The sequence below is a fragment of the Amblyomma americanum genome, chromosome 10, assembly GCF_052857255.1.
Source record: "Amblyomma americanum isolate KBUSLIRL-KWMA chromosome 10, ASM5285725v1, whole genome shotgun sequence".
Lineage (NCBI taxonomy): Eukaryota > Metazoa > Arthropoda > Arachnida > Ixodida > Ixodidae > Amblyomma > Amblyomma americanum.
The window spans coordinates 6,810,393-6,829,457 of NC_135506.1; the positions used below are offsets into that span (position 1 = coordinate 6,810,393).

The 19,065-nt window shown below is 47.0% G+C and overlaps 1 protein-coding gene across 1 annotated transcript in view; it reads right to left on the minus strand.

Annotated features, from left to right (window-relative positions):
* Nucleotides 1-12,397, minus strand: part of LOC144106756 (phytanoyl-CoA dioxygenase, peroxisomal-like) — a 28,251-nt gene extending 15,854 nt beyond the window's left edge. Inside the window, exons 1-2 of the mRNA XM_077639602.1 lie at nt 11,932-12,397; nt 5,768-5,895 (exon numbers count right to left, since the gene is read on the minus strand). Coding sequence (XP_077495728.1) covers nt 5,768-5,863 — 96 coding nt within the window. The 5' untranslated portion in view covers nt 5,864-5,895; nt 11,932-12,397. The remainder of the gene's footprint in view (nt 1-5,767; nt 5,896-11,931) is intronic.
* Nucleotides 12,398-19,065: the final 6,668 nt, after the last annotated feature.

A 19,065-nucleotide genomic window follows, 5' to 3' on the forward strand; every position in this document is an offset into this window, starting at 1 on the left:
ATATCATGCGGACGGCGACATGATAGGCTGAAATTGATGCGCCGTCGCATGAAATTTCCTGCACCCTCATTGTGTTCGCACTCGGGGCTTTGTTGAGGCTGTACCGTTATATTATAGACGCCAAAGCGCACCGAGAAGCTTGTGGATTATGAAAACACGCCGCAGCTGCATAGGGGCTGTGGGGTACGCTGTATCGTAGTGGAGGGCGCCAGATTAATTTCCAGCACGGGGAGGGGGGACGAAGGACGGGGGGGGGGCTTTGATTGTGCGCTCGCAGCGCACAACACACGGGCAATCTTTTTCCATGTCTTATTCTTTTCGTTATTATGCATACCATCTAAAAACAAAAGTCACTCAATATTTGTTCAGACCCGTAGCCAGAACGGTAGTGTTGTGTCCAATACAGACTATGGCACAAGGGCAAGCAGACACAAAGCGGCAACGGTTCACTAAAGGGCTTTAGATGATGGGAATCGTAGAGATTAATATAACTGGAGGGAATTTAAAGATGGCGGCCTGTATACGCTTTATCCACCATGGGGAGGAGCAGGAATATCGGGAAGACGAGGTTTCTTACTTGGCTTGGCTATTGTTGGGCGTAAAACGTGAATTCAGCCGTGAAAATGCGACTGTTCTTCAGGCAAGCTTCGAAGAAATGCTGCGAAGGTTCCCATGCCAATCTAACACCTAACTTTCACTTGCGTTAAATCTGTTGAAGATTAAAACGCAGCATTGAAATAACTTAATCTACGCACTGTGGAGAGCATCGCGACGCAACTGCTAAGTTCGAAGTACTGTCCACATCTTGGGCCAAGCCAAACACGAAACCTCGTCTTCCCGGTATTCCCGCCGTGGATGCAGTGCTCTTGAAGAAACTCACATAGATGGTGGCGCCAGCTTTCCCTCTAGGCAAATGTGAGAAACTTCATGGCCGCATCCAAGCCCGCTTGTTTCATTACTGGCATCTCCTTCTTGCGGAGATCGAAACACAAGGAAAATAATGCGCATATGGACATGTCAGTGAACTGTTGCTATTGCTATTTGTCAAGCCGCACTGCACGTGTTTAAATATCGAAGTAATAAGCAAAGCGGCTAAGCGGCTAGTATACGAAAATATGAGAACCAATCCGCTTCTCCTCCCTTGTTCCAAGTGATAAATGTTCTCAGCCAACAGGGCTCGCTAGAAGTAACATTTCCGTAAGACGTTCTTCATTATAGCTCAAGTTATTTGCAGTCCGTTATGCTCAGTTAAGTACGAATGACGGCCACTAAAAGGGAATCTTGCGCAAAGGTTGGGGAGCGATTCTTGTCGTTCTATTTTTAAAGCTGGCGAACTATGATGCGAGAGATTTGAAAAGATTTCTTGTAGCCGGAGCCAGACGTCCTTTGACTGACTTCCTTGCGCTATTCGCTGCGTAGTGCTGCTGTCTCGTCTCGCAGTTTCTGTTGTGTTCTTCTTTCTCGCTTGAAATGGCGAGTACAGGAAGTGACCTTGGAGCGGCTTGATTTTAACAGCAATAAAAGGCACCCGCAGGTTGTTTGCGCTAACAGAACACGCTATCTTTGAGTGTGCTTGCTTTCTTGAGGATGGCCATCACTGCCGGTTCTCAAAGTCGTCGCATCTATTTATTCGTCGGCCGCCATTGGACAGAGGGAGGAAGTTTGTCTCCACGTGTTCAGGGATGCATAGGGCCCAAAAGCGATGCGCTCGGCTACCGTTTTTCTTCTCTTTTTTTTTTCAGGCGAAGTTGGCTATGGTATGGTATGGTATGGTATGGTATGGTATGGTATGGCGTGGCATGTTATTGTATGGTATGGTATGGTATGTTATGTTATGTTATGTTATGTTATGTTATGGTATGGTATGGTATGGTATGGTATGGTATGGTATGGTATGGTATGGTACATGGCCGGGATTAGATCTGGCGGCCTTGCGTTCAGCAGCCAAACGCCATAGCCGCTATGCTACTGCGGCGGTCCCCAAACGAAGTTTCGGTGATCTCATTAAAACTTTCAGAATGAAATGTATTACCGTACACCGTAATTCAGTCAGTGTGTCGGGATTTATTGTTTCCTCCTTTGTTATATTATGTCATACTTGGAGGGAACACGAAAAATGGTTAAATCGGCTTTTAACGCGGAGAAACGTAAGTTTAACCGCGAATCAGGAGAGTGGTTTCGGGCTCCTCTCCTCGAGATCTCTGCGCTTTTTTTTTTTTTGCCTCAGGCCGGTTTAACCATTTCTCGTGTTCTCTCTGAGTATGACACATACTGTACGACCTATCTGTTTCTGCACTGCCCTCGGACCCATGGGAGAATGCAACTTTTAATCTTAAGTTAAATCTGTTGAAGATTAAAGTAGAGGGCCTCGGATAATTTCGACCACCTGGGATTCTTTACAGTGCACTGAATCGCATAGTACATGAGCCTTTTGCCTCTATCAAAATGTGACCACCGGGGCCGGATCGAACCCGCGTCTTTCGGGTCTGCTGCCGTGGACCATAACCATTGAGGCACCGCGGCGGTTCCGACCCATAGTATACTGATGTGATTAATTAGTCAGTACGGACACACGCGCGGACTCACATTCACTGCGCAGTGTGTCAGTTCTTGTTTTCGCTGCAGTAATCCTCGAGTGCGCTCAATAAGCAGGTTAAGGAGCGCAAAAGGAAAAATTTCGCCCACAGATTCAGCGTGAGTTGCGTAGTCACTGCCATTGTATGTTCCCTCTGCCTGTCTGTGGGTCGCGAGAAACACAATGAAATTGCGGCCTGCGCGTCACCCGCGCTGTTTCAGACAATGGGCGAGGTCCCGGAGCCAGCGAGGTCCGCAAGCCTTGAAAGTTTGCGCAGGACGGGTTCCTTTCTTTCTTTAATTGCTCTCAAATGTCTTTCCCGCTTCCCCGTTCCTGCTGCGTTTTCTTCTCCAACTATCTGTGCGCGCGTTCGTGGGAACAGGGCGATGTGACCAGCTACCAAACTAACCGAATGACAACGGCGCTGTGATGCGGACACTTTCTCGCCGACTGGTGTCTAATCGAATTTAGATCTGGCGTTCATGATCGCCATCATCATCAGCCTTACTAGGCCCACCGTAGGGCAAAGGCCCCTCCCGTATATCTCCAATTAAGCTCGTCCTACGCCAGCTGGGCAGCCTCACACACTCAAAATTTTAAATCTCATCCGCCCACCTAACTTTCTGCCGCCTCCTGCTACGCTTGCCTTCTCTTGGAATCCAGTCCACTATCTATAACGAGCATCGGATATCTTGCCTTCGCAGTACATGCCCTGCCCAAGCCAGTTTCTTTCTCTTGATTTCGACTAGAATGTCATTATAACTCTGGTTAGTAGTCTGACCCGCTCTGCCCTCTTCCTGTCTCTTAACGTTACACCTACCATTCTCCTTTCCATGGCTCTCTGCATTATAAAAAAATTAATCTGAACTCTTTTTTCTTACTCGTTATCTCTTACGTTAGTGCCCCATAAGAGAGCACCGGTAAAATGCAGCTGTTATGTACTTTTCTGTGGCGTTGCTACGCAAGCAATTCAAATTGCGATCGAGCTCGACACCAACCGCGTTATCGAAGGGTGATCGCGATTTTAGATCCGGATCAAGGATCAGCAGCTGCTACGCTCACGATCTGCAAACATTCAAATTCAACCTAATAAACAACCAAACTGCTTGATCCACATAATTCGGCAATGACACGGCGATGTTTTAGTCAAAAGTGATTTTCTTTTTACTTTCATTGGAATGTATGATTATGTCTTCGCTATAACTTCTAAAGCTACACGTGTGTATGCAGCTCCACCTGCCCGTAGCATACCAGTATCGAGTAGGAACATGCTGCAGTGTTCCGTTTTGAGCGCTATCGAAACCATAGGAATCGGTATGAATCAGGAATGTCGGGTAGTCGGACTGAATCGGCGGCGCGGTTCAGGTGTCCGCCGAAATGCGAAACAGATACTGCGCCATTTCCTTTTTTTCTGACTCGGAAAAAGAAAATGTAGCGCACCCTTATATGGTTAGCTGTACTGTATGCATAGAAGACGCCGCGGTAAGAAACGCAAAGGGGGAATCTGAATATCTGCAGGAGGTTGACGGGCATTGAAGTCTCAGTGCACGTAGCGATTTTTTCTCATTCGGCCTTATTGAAATGCGGCAGCGACCACATATAGAGCGCGCTAGTGGGGTTACCTTTGGCATCGGTGGTGTGGTTCTCATGAGGAATGTAAAATTGCAGTAACTCTCTCTCTCTCTCTCCCTCCTTTCTTCTTACAGCGAGATAAAAACGCCTTTGAGATAAAAAAAAAAGCGGCACTCCCGGGTGGTGTCCACCACCATCTTATCTGATACCTGATTTAATAGCTGCTGCTGGTCCTTGGACCCAGTATATTAAAAACTTATTTTTGTAATATGGCGGAGCGCTAGATGCACTCTGGCACGGGTCGGCCCGGTATTGCCCTGCCTCCGGGTTCGGCCCGGGGCATAAGCTAGCGCGGCGCGTCTTTCCTTTCACTCTTTGCTCTCCTATTCTTTACCCCTCCCTACTTTCAGCACGCGGCAGCGAGCGTGGCTCGGCTTGAGCCAATAGGCACGTCCGTGCACTTTCCTATTCTTTCTTCCTATTATCAGCAGCAGCAGCAGCGGGATGAAATGATCTTACTGAACGGTCGTCGGAAGCTCGATTCGTACTGTTAACTTCGTTTAAGTGAGAAGATTCTGCGGCGTGTGGTAGCGAAACTCAGTCATCCGTTTGCTGCGAGTGGCCGCGTATCCAACCTGCGTCACGTCACGCTCAGGAGCGAGACGAGGATTGTTGAACAGGTGTGCTTCTGAATATCGTCGTCGTGCGCTCAATACTATAGTGGCGCTATAATGGTGTGTGCGAAAACTCCACGAATTTACGCAATTAAGAGCTCATCAATGAGGTCTGGTAGAAAATGTATGATTATTATAGTTTTCTAAAGACATCGTCCCCAGCTGTGCTATTTTACTTTATCTAACGGCCCATACGCCCGTTAAGTGGATTGATTTAGCTCACTTGTTAAACTGATTGCCCCCTTTTCTAGCGGTCTCCCTAGTCATTTTTGTGCAAATAGACTATGAAGTCTTGAGAGCGCTGATCATACGTAGTCTGGTGCGATATGAAGATGTTTACTAAACTGCGCTAACGTAGTTCATTTTTGAAAGGAAAAAAAGGCTTAGAGGAATACCCGAGCTTAGCTAGCTGAAGTGTTCCTTTACTCTCACTCCAGGAATAATTTGTTCGTGTTTTGGGTGAAACTAAAGCGATAAGCTTCAAATCGTGCAAGCCTGTGCATATAGTGTCACCGTGTACTTATGCGACTGCCTGGAGTTTGACGTTAATTGTGACTGCAGTCGCACGTGGCAAGAAGGCATCTCTACTTCGCCAGAAAAAAATGGTTTGTTATTTTTATTGCATGGTGAATCCGACCTAGTCATTGCGAGGAAGTGGTTATCTTTACGCGTTGAAGTGAAAAATAGATGTTATCAGTGCGCTTCGATAACAGCAGCGTCATTGGTGACCCATTCGATATCCTCGTGTAGAGTAAGTTAGCCGCCTTCTCGTTACGAAGACAAGCATGGATCTGCTTTTACACACAATTCACGGAAGTACTTTTGAAGGCAACTATCTTCAGGAATTTGACGACTTTAACAGTGTAACGCCTATTTGCTGATCGGCGCCCCGTGGCGAGACACGCAGTGGCAACCCCGGCGCAGACTGTGACGTCAGCGTACTCACATCTTTGCGGAACGAGTTCATCCAGAGGCTGGTGCCCACGCCGCCAGAGAAGTTAGCCTCGACGAAGCTTCGTAGCTTGTGTCCGTTGGCGCTCATGGTGCGCCCGAGGAAGGCGGACAGGGAAAGGGCTGCGGAGGAGAGAGAGGAGGGATGTGGCCTTCGCCAGTGTGCCCGGCGCAAGCTTGGTTTACGCAGTGAGTACACTTTCCCTATGGGCTGCCCATGAGAAGGGCCGGGAACGAGACAATGAGAATACCGAGCTTTTTTCGCCGTCCTGTTTAGCCGACTTTGTAGGTGACGTGCATAGGATTGCAAACGAGCCTACACCGGAAATGTGCAGGCGACAGTGTTTGCGGTCGGTTGTCCCAGAACGTCATCGCAGTGCGCGTATGAAACGATGTTCTGGCCTCTGCTCTCAAATACACATTAGTGCGCTCTCTTTAGCGTAGCTTTTTCCTTTTTGTCTTTTATCGTGCCATCGTTCCATTGGCCTCTGGCACCATTCATGCAACTGCCCTCCTTATAATAATGTATCAGGGCGCAACAGGTATGCATACCCTCTGTGCCAAAAGTAAAAATGCTGCCGTGACAACGGGAAAAGTGGGTCTGCGGCAGATGTGCGAGTCTCCGTTCGCCAGCACCTCGTCAGCTGCGAGGATGAAATGGGTAACGTGAACCCGCGTTGTTGCTAGCCGGCTCTGTGGAAATAAAATTTACCTGACGGCATGAAAATCGGTACAGGCAGTCTGGTTATGGCAAACATGGTACGAATGGGTTAATGAATGAATGAAAAAGAAATATATAAGTGATGAACAGTCCTTGCCATGTGAGTGTACCTCAACGTAGAAATGACAGCATTTATTCATTCATTGTTTCTTGAGGACGACAGAGAACACACTACAAAGTCCGGGCTGTTACACAAGCGTAAGAATAGTCGTTCGTCCGCTTGCTTTGGCGAAGGGTGCTCATAACATTACTCCAGTGGTTGAATAAGGATAACGACATGCAGCGTGCTTATCGGACCGCTTGACAACCCACTCCAGCCCATATCTTGGCAAGCTACGACCAGCCGCTTGTCCGTACAGATACCAATGATTTTTTAATGTGTTAATCGTGCCGTGTCAGCGTTGAACTCTTTAACTGTTTGCTGACGAAGAGAAGTTCAGTGACCCGGGAGTTTTTTTTTTTTTTTATGGGGGCTTAACGCCCAAAAGCGACTCAGGCTTTGAGGGACGCCGTATAGTGAAGGGCTCCGGAAATTTTGACCACGTGCGATTCTTTAACGTGCACTGAAATTGCACAGCACACGGGCCTCTAGAATTTCGCCTCCATCGAAATTTGACCGCCGTGGCTGGGATCGAGCCTGCGTCTTTCGGGTCAGCAGCCAAGGGCCATAACCATTGAGCCGCTGCGGCGGCACTAAGTTACCCGGGAGTAAAAGTATGTCCAGTAGTGTCCCCGCCCAAACACACACATCTCCAGGCAGATAAACGCAAGACGGCAATTCGCACAAAACTATTTTTTTCAGTACCAGTGAGTATTCGCATTAAACCGATTCGCAAAGATATAGTAAACGCGAAATCAAATGAAAGTACAACGGAACATCAGTAATTCTAACTCCGCTTAATTCGAACTTCCGGTTTACCCGAACTGGTGCCTTAGTCATGTCATCGTCACGTGAATTAGACGGAGCGTGATCAGGCATTTCTCAAGCCGAACTACGCATGACTGGAAGATTAGTTTGGTTCCTTTCGATTTCGGGTTACCGAAATTCGGCTTGAGCTTCCCAGCAAACCAGTCTTCCAGGACCCCTGTTTATGACTTCCGCGTTGCGGCCGCATCCGTTATTAAAGTGCGCGAAAAGCAACAGACTCGCCCGATTTTTCCTCGTGAGATCTAAATAAAGAAACCCGGCTTAATGACCTGCCACATTCAAGACATGGAGGGGCCACAAAATCTTCATTCATTTCTGAGGCCAAGTTTCATCACTGCGACGAGGCACTCTTTATTACCTTCACGCGAAGTCCATTTCGCTGTGTGTATGCCATTTAAACTTCCTTCTGCGCATTTGCAGCGCGAAGCAATTACCTTTGGCCTATGAGACCTCTGTGGGTCAGCCTCAACACAGACGCCCATTTTTTTTTTCATAATGATGACGTACAGACTTGCCCGCGACGTGGCTAGCGGCTCCCGTTCTGTAGAGCCTTGACTGCAGATGCATGCATGTTCACACAAGACTGCAGAACCGCTATCGCTCGAAGCTAGACGCCCCTGCAGGAGGTTTCGAGAGCGGCCAAGCGCTAATGCTGGGCGATATAGTGTAGTATCACCTGTGGAATTATGCTGGCACACAACATAGAATCCTTGTAGATTGACTGATGGTAATTTACGCACTCGAAGATAGATAAGGCGCGCTGTAGCTATGAGGCAAGGGTTCCGAGCTGCAATTCAGAAGTTATGAAGTGTGAAGTTATCAAATCAACTCAAATTTTATTTTGCCTTGCACAAAGTACAAGGATGGAGCAGCCGCAAAAAGCTACTGCTGCCAGCAGCTTGACGAGGCGACTGCCCCAACTCGTGACAGCAGCAAAGGCATATGAAGCAGTTATGAAGATATTGTCGACTGAAACAAATAATAAAGGTAAGCGGAGACGATAATGTCTTAATTAAAAGTGTGACTTTTGTGATTGAAGGTCGTTATTCACTTTGACGGATGGACTGGTGACTATTTTCGGCTGTTTGTCAGTAAGTGAACGCTCTAATTCTACGTTCACGGTTGATAAAAAACAACGTTAAAAAAAGATTCGGCAGCGGATGGGAACTAAGAGTCGGAAACGTACTTTGTGAGTTGCGCGATTACATCAAGACTTTGACCATGATTAGCGCGAACACTGTCGAATGAAATACTTTTAAATGCGCATCTGACGCTCAAGCATGCAGCCTATTTGGGCGCGTGTTACATATCCATCGAAAACGGTTGTTAATGCTCACTCATATGTTTTCATTATGTAAGAACACTGGCTCAAAGGCCAGTCTGTTGTTGCTTATACAACAATTGGCCGCAGTTACGTTTGACCTTAATTTCCAGGCCGGCCAATTTTGTTGCTATTTGCAGGAATGCAGAGAATGAAGGTGAGATCACAGAAAAAAGAGGTGGCCTCTGGTTTGAAGCATGAGATTGCAATTTGGAGCAGTACGGTGCACTGAAGAAAGTAAATTTTCAATAATATAATAAACACATTCAACAGCCGCAGTTGCCTAAGGCATGTGTTCACTTGAACCTCGTACCCTATATTGGTGAGGCTCCCATTTACAGCAGCAGTCTAAGTTTAAGCTATTCAGTGTAACGCAGCGCGAAGTTGGTTACTTCTGCGGGACCGGCGTGAGATAACTTTGGTCTCTTCTTTTCTAGCTTATAGTTAGCTATTTGTCTTAATGAACTTGTATTTATTAATTTGCATCTTATTTGTAAATTTGCAAACATGTGCGTTGTCTTAATTACTTTAATCATGGGCGATGTCGTTTTACTTATTACTTGGCACCATCGCCGAATTAGACGCGTGAAAGCATTAAACTATTCCAAAGAAAGAAAAGCCTGTCATAAAATGCTGTAGTGAGTGAAAGTTGACGATAGCCAGTCGGCGAAAAAAAAAAACAAGCGACGGTTGGTGAAGAAAATGACAGAAACATTACGAAAAGTGAGCACAACTATACTGTCAACGAACCCGAAGCAAGCGAACAGGCCTGAACCCAACACTTTTTGCAAATCTTGTTCTTGCAGTTTTCGACACCGCCTTACGTATACGGTTCTGGGGTTCTGCCATTCAATGCGACGCGAAATATTACTCCGTCTTCCTGGCCTCAGTCGATTAGATTACCCGCTCGCAATCTAGTTGTACGCTCGCGAGACGACCAGCTTACTTCCGTGAACTGGATTCCGTACTACGATGACGCAATTCACGGTCGGCGCACGAAAGGAAACCACGAAAGCCTTCGCTGCTGTGGTGCTTCGATTCCGCGAGCCTGTTCGGCCAACCGCGGCGATACAGCGCATTCCGCCGCACGTGTGGTGTCCGCATTATAGTATGCTGTGCAGATTGTTATCTCGCTTCTTATCCGCTCTCTTTGTCGCTCCTTCCTTCTTGTCGCCTGGCTGTAGGTCAGTGGCATCATTATCTTGCTGTTAGCGCTGTGTGTTTCGCGTGTCCTTTATTTATATGTATCAGCAGCCCGAACACAATCAGGAAGAAGATGCAGATTGGACAGAGCGCTCTGTCCTATCTGCATCTTCTTCCTGGTTGTGTTCGCACTGCTGACACATATGGATCGCTATGAACTAGCCCGGCAGATAGTGTTGTACTTTATTTGTTTTGTTTTGCACATGGACTGTGGCATTGCACCTCGACACACTTCCAGTATTTCATATTTGATCAGAAGACAGCGGATGACTAACCGTAGAGAATGCTGAGTTTCTGGCATACGTGGCCACAGTCACTTTTGCAGTGACTTTATAGCTGTCCGTTGTTGCTCACGCGAGCTGGATAACACTCCCTTTTTGGCCAGAAGGTGTGCGCGGGTGTTTCCGATTGTCACTTACTACACCATTCACGCCTGAGCCAACCCCAGTGTACCTATATAAAACGCCGTAAGGGAGCTTTATCGACTCGAATGTTCTTGAGTATGTATCCCCCGAAGCATGTATATATCCGCAACAGTAAGTTTACGGAGTGCGCCTTTGGCGAACAAATTTGGGTGTAATGTGAATTTCCCGCAGCTGGTTGGCGCACTGTGCAACTCACTAAGAATTCATCTCCATATGCCTATTGCAGGCTGCTTGCAAGGACAACGATGAAACCAAGTTTTTTTTGTTGGTAATATTGCGTTAAATACATTTTTGGCTATGGGTGTACATTACACCACTACGCAGGATTCACCGCAAGAGACAAGCTCGCATTTAGTGAACAGGACGAGAAAAGAACAGGCGAGACACAGCGCTTGTCCACGTGCTGGAGTCCTCGTGCGCTGTTTCGACTAGTTATCGCAGTTACCGCGTGCAATTCGTTAACATCGGCGCATGTCAATGAAATTGATTCAATTTTATGCTGGAATAGACGCCCACGATTGCTGCTAGCGAACTATACTTTGTGCAGATAGACGCTGGAAGCGCATGATGCTGCTCACGGGTTATGTTCCTGCATCAATGTAAAAATAGGCTGCTTACTGAATGTGCGAAGTTTGTGTCCAAGTGTACGACACGGAACACAAAGCCAATGTGAAATAACAAACGTAACCTGTTTCGTGATGATCATACACGATGATCTGTACATCATACATACATGACCATCATGATGTACACGCCTCAAAAGCAAACAATGCGGCCCGAAGAGTTGTGACCAAGGCTCTGTGTGTGCGCGCTTGCGATTCAAGAAGACACTATAATAAATGACTGTGCAGCTTAAATATGGGGAAATGCGACTTTTGTCGGTTTTCGGCGGGTTGCTAGTGGGTCAGAGCACTGATCTGGGCTGACTCTGAAACATGGAAGTCTCGAATTTGTTTTTTTTTTCGCAGCACAACTATATTCATATATTCAAGCGCCATTCGTTCTGGTCGCGTTCTGAATACTACCAGGCGCAGCCGAGGAGAGCTTTTTGAGCAGACCATACATTGGCGATTGTATCGGACATCACTCATCCGTACACATGAATGACAAATCAAAGCTCTAATTTCGCCAGCAACGTTTCCAAGGGGAATTCCTTTCCCATTGCAAACAAAAGCAGAAAAAAACATCTAAATTATTACATTTATAAAATTTCTGTCTCCTCCTCCCCGCCCTCCATATCGTGCCCGATATTTTGAAACAACAATATTCATACCTTATGCCGTTAGGCTGTTGGAAGGTCGGCTGAATAAATACAGCTCTAAATACAACTTCACAATACGAGTAAGTTCGACACAGCCTTCTGCATGGGGTGCGCATTCTTTAGCCCTAGTTTGCAGCCTCCCAGTCATTAAAGGAATACTGAAAATGTCTAATAAAATCTAATAAAATAAAATCTCGAATATCACTCGTATAGGCTTTTTATATGCGTTCACCGGCCCTCTATCGAAAGTTCCGAATATTTCAGCGTTTGTATGGAAACCGGTAGTACAGCAGCACTCACCTGATCTCTGCGCTGTGCTCGTCCTTATCGTATGGCGTATCAACTCCGGAGAAAAACACAAACCAAAGCCGCGATATCACCGCTCACATATCCCAGTGTTCAGCAGATGGCGCAGCAGAACCAGGTATACAGACACACGCTCAGGACGGCGTCCCCAGCGTCAGTGACTGACGCTCGCCTTGTCTTTAGCCCTCTCTCTCATTAAGAGAGCGTTCAAGCAGAGAGCAGTTCCTCTGCGAGCACGCACGCACAGCGCACTGGGGTTCGTCGGCCCACACTCTCTCTCTCTCCCTCCCCCTCATCCACAATACAGGGCGAGACAGACAACGAACACAGAAGGAGTCCAACAAGCGGCGGTGCCCAAGGGGCCCAGAAGAAAGCGAAAGCCTCCTCCCACCCGGCAGGAGGAACTAGAGGGTTGCTGGGAGGCGACCCAGTTACCTGGAGCCGAATCCGGACCGCCGCTTCCTAGACCGCTATGCTTCCCGCTTCAGACGCAGGCCCAAAGACTATGACGACTTCGGTCTTTGATATGCCAGAGTTTCTGTGAATACGCGTTGTAAGCGAGTGAGTGAGCGTGTGGGTGTGTATGGGAAAGGAGGAGAGTGTGTCTGTGTGTGTGTGTGTGCGTGCGTATGATTGCTGGGTGCGGGTGCAAAGACGCCTTTCGCGATATCCACGTCGTCCGAGAGTGCGGACGCTCCTGCTAATAATATTTACTCTCTGGATCTTCCTTTTTTATTGTGCGACAGCACACACTCCTTTCTACAGGGGAACGCCACGCCATTCAGACGTCCTTGAAAGATTCCGCGCTCTTTCAAGTAGAGGACGTGAATACGCGCCTTTTAAAGCTGCAGCACTTCTTAAGAGGGCTCGGCAGAATAAGTCGCTGACTGCTTGCTGTAGAGGTTGAATGAGTGACTCTCGAATGTTTGTTTAGAGATATCTGCATGAACGACTTCCTCCGCGCTGAATGACGTCATCGGTGCTGCCGTCCAAGAGAGTCGTAGCCAGAAACGACCACACTCACCGGCTGGTCTTTGTCTAATTATTCATACGAACAGAGTTTAGAGGGAGAAAGAGAAAGGGAGACCCAGTGTAATGACAGGCACTTTATACGCGCACCTGTATGCAGATGCATCATGTAGGTACACTCTGTTTTGATAGAGGGAAGGCTGCTCTCAGTATCCTCATGCTCTGCCACGGTAGCCACAAATAACTCGGCACGTGCACGTTGTCCACGATAACCTCACTTATCCCCCCCCCCCCTCTCTCCTTTTCCACCATTCGCTATGCCAATAATAATGGAGACGCCTTAACTTCTCTCTCAAAATGCCAGGGTAAGAAAGGCGACTTCCTGTCCGCCGCATGACCCTTCGGTGAAGTTACTGAACGCGGAAACTGGCGCAAGAGCCGCCGATAACACGTGGCCAACGCGTCGCCACATGAGCGAACACAAAGGGCGAACACGTGAGAGAGTAAAACAGGGTCCCCAAGCCCGGGGCCGAACACGTGCACTAGATTATCCACCCTACTCGTCGTGCTGCGCCGTAGCCTCATGTGGGCATTTGCTTCTTTCTCTTCTGTTCTTTCCATTTTTTTCCAGCGCTACAGCGCGCGCGCAGTTGTCTTTTTGCTTTCAATGTGAAGCATTTATAAGGGCATCCTCAGCAACCTTTTGATGTCCTTGGAGCCTTGATAGTAAGCAGTTTTACCACATGGGAGAAGCAGTCAGGGAGAACATGATGGTATGGTTCGGTATGGTATCTGCAAAAGGGAGGATTGTTGGGCCAGTTGGTTCATGATTCAAGACTGAAAACGGCGCGAAAAACGGGACAAGATAGAGAGAAGCAACACACACAGCACCGAACTTACAACTGAGTGTATTTCATGCGAGAGCGCAATAAATACAGGAAGTACACATAAAAACTAAAAGAACACGATGATATAAGATTGATACTATTGCAGGTCAATATCTAAAAACGCTATCTCTTTTCTCGATAAGCGAAGAGACGGCACGCTCAAGCACTTGTCACCTCTCGTGTGGATGACAAAAGCTTCGTACAGTTCTCGTTTTTGTTTGCTTGCGTGCGTGCGCAACACTTTGCTTTTGTTGAACTGGGGAGTGCATTTGCATGTTGTCACATGCTTGGCGAGTGTGATCCCTCTGCCTACACTTACATCATTAGCGTGCTCTCTTAATCTGTCATTCAAGCAGCGGCCAGTCTGGCCAACGTAAGTGGCACCGCATGACCGAGGGATTTCATAGATCACCTTGCTTTGGCACTCAACATATTGCGTCACGTGCTTACCGAAAACTTTCTCGAGCTGCTGTCCTACCTGCTGTCTACCTTCGTTGAGTTTGAGGGAAAGCTGTACGTCCAGCGAAAAGGGGTCTGCATAGGATCCTGTATTGCGCCCTTGCTAAGTGACCTTTTACTTGCACGAGCTGACAGAAGATTGAACGAGACCCTTCATGACGGAAATGTCGAGCGGGTTTTTCGGTTCATTGACGACTACTTGATAATCTTCAAGCATTCAAGTGGCGGCTTCTCGAGGGAAGTTGAGGACCTTCATACCTTGTTTACATGCATCTTGGGTGGCATTGAAGTCACCAAAGAAGTGCCTGAGGAGAACCAGCTGCAGTTCCTCGATACAAGGCTCATTTGGGAAGACAGGCACCTTTGTTGGAAGTACCGTCCACGTTCGCAGAAGGGCTTTCTACCGTATTCTTCGGCGCACTCCAAAGTGGTGAAGCGTGTAATAGCTGTGAGTGGTTTAAGGAATGCCCTCAACAAGTCCTGCCACCACCGCATTTTCGAAAGTGTAGAGGCGCAAGCTCAAAGACTGAGTGCTGCTGGTTATCCGAAGGCCATCATCAACAGCATTGCCCACCATCTTTTGAATGAACTGCGTAGACCTGCCGACTCCAAGCAGCCTGAGCGAAGTTTGGTCAAGACAGAGGCCATCCCTTATGCCCATGGCGTCAGCCATCGGCTGAAAAAGATTGCGGGACGAGGCGGTGTGCGTGTAGTGTTTTCGGCACCCAACAAATTGCGCAGGTTGTGCAGGAAAGTAAACGGGGCAGAGAAAAAGCGAGGATCCTGCAGCACTAAGCACGTGACGCAATATGTTGAATGCCAAAGCAAGGTGATCTGTGAAATCCCTCTGTCATGCGGTGCCACTTATGTTGGCCAGACTGGCCGCTGCTTAAATGACAGATTAAGAGAGCACGCTAATGATGTCAGAGTAGGCAGAGGGATCACACTCGCCAAGCATGTGACAACATGCAAATGCACTCCCCAGTTCATCAAAAGCAAAGTGTTGCGCACGCAAGCAAACAAACAAAAACGAGAACTTTACGAAGCTTTCGTCATCCACACGAGAGGTGACAAGTGCTTGAGCGTGCCGTCTCTTCGCTTATCGAGAAAAGAGATAGCGTTTTTAGATATTGACCTGCAATAGTATCAATCTTATATCATCGTGTTCTTTTAGTTTTTTATGTGTACTTCCTGTATTTATTGCGCTCTCGCATGAAATACACTCAGTTGTAAGTTCGGTGCTGTGTGTGTTGCTTCTCTCTATCTTGTCCCGTTTTTCGCGCCCTTTTCAGTCTTGAGGTATGGTATCGTATGGTATAGTACGGCATGATTTTGGTATGGTATAGTATGGTACGGTATGGGGAAGCGCGGCATGGCGCAGCATGTGGACTTAATTAATGGGGTGATAACAGTCTATTTTATCGCTGAAACAGAATTTATTACAAAGCAGAAAAAAAACCACTTGCGGCAGGTGAGGTCCGAACCCACGACCTCTGAATTTCTGGTCCAGTGCTCTACCAACTACTACACAATTCGCAAATCGTGGGTTCGGATCCCACCGGCCTGAAGTGATTGTTTTTATGCTTTATAATCAATTTCCTTTTAGTCCTAAAACAATTACACTGTTATCCCATTGGTGCGCCGCCGCGGTGGCTCAGTGGTTATGGCGCTCGTCTGCTGACCCGAAAGACGCGGGTTCGGTCCCGGCCGCGGCGGTCGAATTTCTATGGAGGCGAAATGCTAGAGGCCCGTGTACTGTTCGATGTCAGTGCACGTTAAATCCGACGATCCGACGATGACCTTTTCAGTTCCTCGCGGAATACCTCGCCTTATTGCATGCGTTATCCGTAGACTACGTTTAAACGTGGCATTCACGCGCAAATACTTGCACTTAATAGGACAAGCGGACTCCCCGGAATGTACCACATGTGGCGTGCTAGAGACTATGGAACATGTTTTAGTGGCGTGTCCAGCGTATGCACGTGAAAGACTCATACTCGCATCTGCTCTGAAGCCTATGGACACATCGCTCCTCTCTGAGGATTTGATCCTCGGCGCTTGGCCAGATAGTTTTAGAACTGTAAAGGCAACGCGAGCGCTCTCATGCTTTTTGAGCGACACGGACCTTGTCTCGCGTTTGTGACGTCAGAAAGTGTGCCTTTGTTTTTTAAAAGTAGTTTTTCATCTGCCTCCTCCCATCATCATCTTCCATTATCGTGACCTTCTTTTATCTCCTCTTCCCGTCCTTCAGAGCAGAGTAGCAGGCCAGATATTTATTTTTCAGGCCAACCTCTCTGCCTTTCCTATCAATAAACCCTCTCTCTCTCTCTCTCTCTCTCCAGGCGGTGAAAATTTCCGCAGCCCTTCACTACGGCGTCCCGCATAGTGTGAGTCGCTTTGGGACGTTAAACACCCATAAACCATTGAAACCGTCGATTAAGCCTACAAATTAAAAAAAAAGGGAAAGAAACATTCCCGTATGCTGCTTGGTCTCGGTGACTGTTGGCATCTTCATATATATATATATATATATATATATATATATATATATATATATATATATATATATATATATATATATATATATATATATATATATATATATATATATATATATATATATATATATATATATATATATATATATATATATATATATATATATGATGTAGTATGGTACAGCCTGGTATGGTATGTCATGGCACCGTATAGTGTAGTATGATATGGCATGGTATGGTATGTTAAGGTATGTGCACTGACATCGCAAAGCACAGCAATGTTCTTGCATTTAGACTCGATGGAAAAAGCGGACGCCGCGGCGGGTATTGGACCCGCGACCTTCAGCTAAGGAGCCGAACGCCAAACCACTAAGTCATCCCGGCGGGTGAACCAGAAAGTGAGTTGCTAAGTCAAATATATTGCTTACCAAACGCTCCTATCGAGATATACACGGGGCCAAGCCAGATTAGGCAATATAAGGACACCCTGATAGGAATCCAAGATCACCAGATAAACGCAGACAAGGTACTCAACGCTTCTCAAGGCCTGTGCTGTCTGCCTTGTTTTTCCATGCCTCGTTTAGAGATGTTTGCATTCCGTCATGTGCCGTCTAGACTGACTTTACACTATTGTTTAGGGAAATGAGGCTACCGAGATGATCTTTTAGGCGTTATTAATTTGTGGCATTAGAAGCTCCATTCTGAAAAAAATAAAAAGCGGCGTCCGGCGTAGTGGAAGGGGAATAAAGGGGAAAAAAGATAGAAGGAATAAATAAAGAACACGGAATTAGAAAGTATAGCTCGAAAGGAAGAAAGACATAAAAGGAGGAAGTAAAGAAAGAAAGAAAGAAAGAAGGAAGGAAAGAAAGAAAGAAAGAGAGAAAGAGAGAGAAAGAAATAAAGAAAGAAAGAAAGAAAGAAAGAAAGAAAGAAAGAAAGAAAGAAAGAAAGAAAGAGCACACAACACAGCGATTCAAATCAGTGTGAGCTTCTTGTGAGGAGAAAGTCGCGCATGTTTGCGCGCCAGGGGACCAAAGCGAATACGTAATTCCTGCAGGAACAGTGTGCGTAATACGCACAGTGGCAGTCGCGATGTTCTAGGAGGAGCGCATGTTACGTCGGGGAGATGTACCCGGAAAGTTTGTGCCTCGGGGGGAAAGTACCACGGGCTTTTTTTGCTTCGTGTTTCAGAAGACTGGGAAGAGAAAGAACCAACAAGAACGTCAAATTTGCATTACGAATACTCGCCTAGCGGTGATTCAGTCGCAAGCTGCGAAATTTTTTTCTGGTTGCGTATTCAAGCACGTTTGTTTAATGAAACAAGTTTTTTGTCTTAATTTTTCTCCTGTAAGCGTGTAGGTATGCTTGGTTAGTATAGGTAGCGTCCCGCTTATCTCTACTGTGTGCGTCCCTGGAAGCGTTGAGAAAGAGGGATTGACTAGGGTACAGTCCAACGCGATTCGCATTCGTTCCGGCTGAAATGAACCAAGAATTTTCTCCGAGCGTGACGGTCCCTTAGTACGCAACAGACATGACAGTGCAGGATAGAGAAATCCTTCGGGTATTCGAGCTGATGTCTTCATTGCAGCGTTCTTGCGAAGATAAACCTTGTTAGAGGAGTTTAATCCGAGCAAGCTAAGCCTCAAATCATGACCTTCAAATCGCGTTAGACTACGTTATATCAATGCCTGCAGGCAAGGATCGACGCACGTGAACCTCGGCGGTTTTGCGCCTCTTTCTTACAGAGGTAGACGCACCAGCTAACCTTACCGCGGTTTGCAGTCTTGCATAGTACTGGCAGTGCTACGCCTGCGGTGACAAAACTGAGCAACAGCCTCCACGCCGGGATTTCCGTGTTCACTTGCTGGGCAGGGAGAAGCTGTGCCCTCTTTGGTGACATGATTCCTGCCTGGGTTCTGGAGTCCTACCGGTTGCCAGCTGGTAGAACATCAACCAGCTGTACAATTCAGGAAATTAATTGCAGCACATGACTTTGGACCTAGACACGAAAAATTCAGTCGCAGGCCGAAAAATTTATACGGATAAAACATTGGTAAGTTCGAACACTTTCGCAAAAGGAGCGAAATTTTGCGGCAGGCAATGATGCGGTGGAAATAGTTACGAGTGTATCTACCTGGGCCAAGTAATCTCAGCACATCCAGACCGTCAGGGAGGAAGTAAAGCACACTAAAACGAATGGTCTTGCATTCCTGTCAATTCCAAATTATTGAACAGCGGCTTACACATGTTCCTAAAAAAGGAAGCGCTTACCTATAGGGGCGGAAACTTTGAGGCTAACAAAAGCGCTGTTTAAA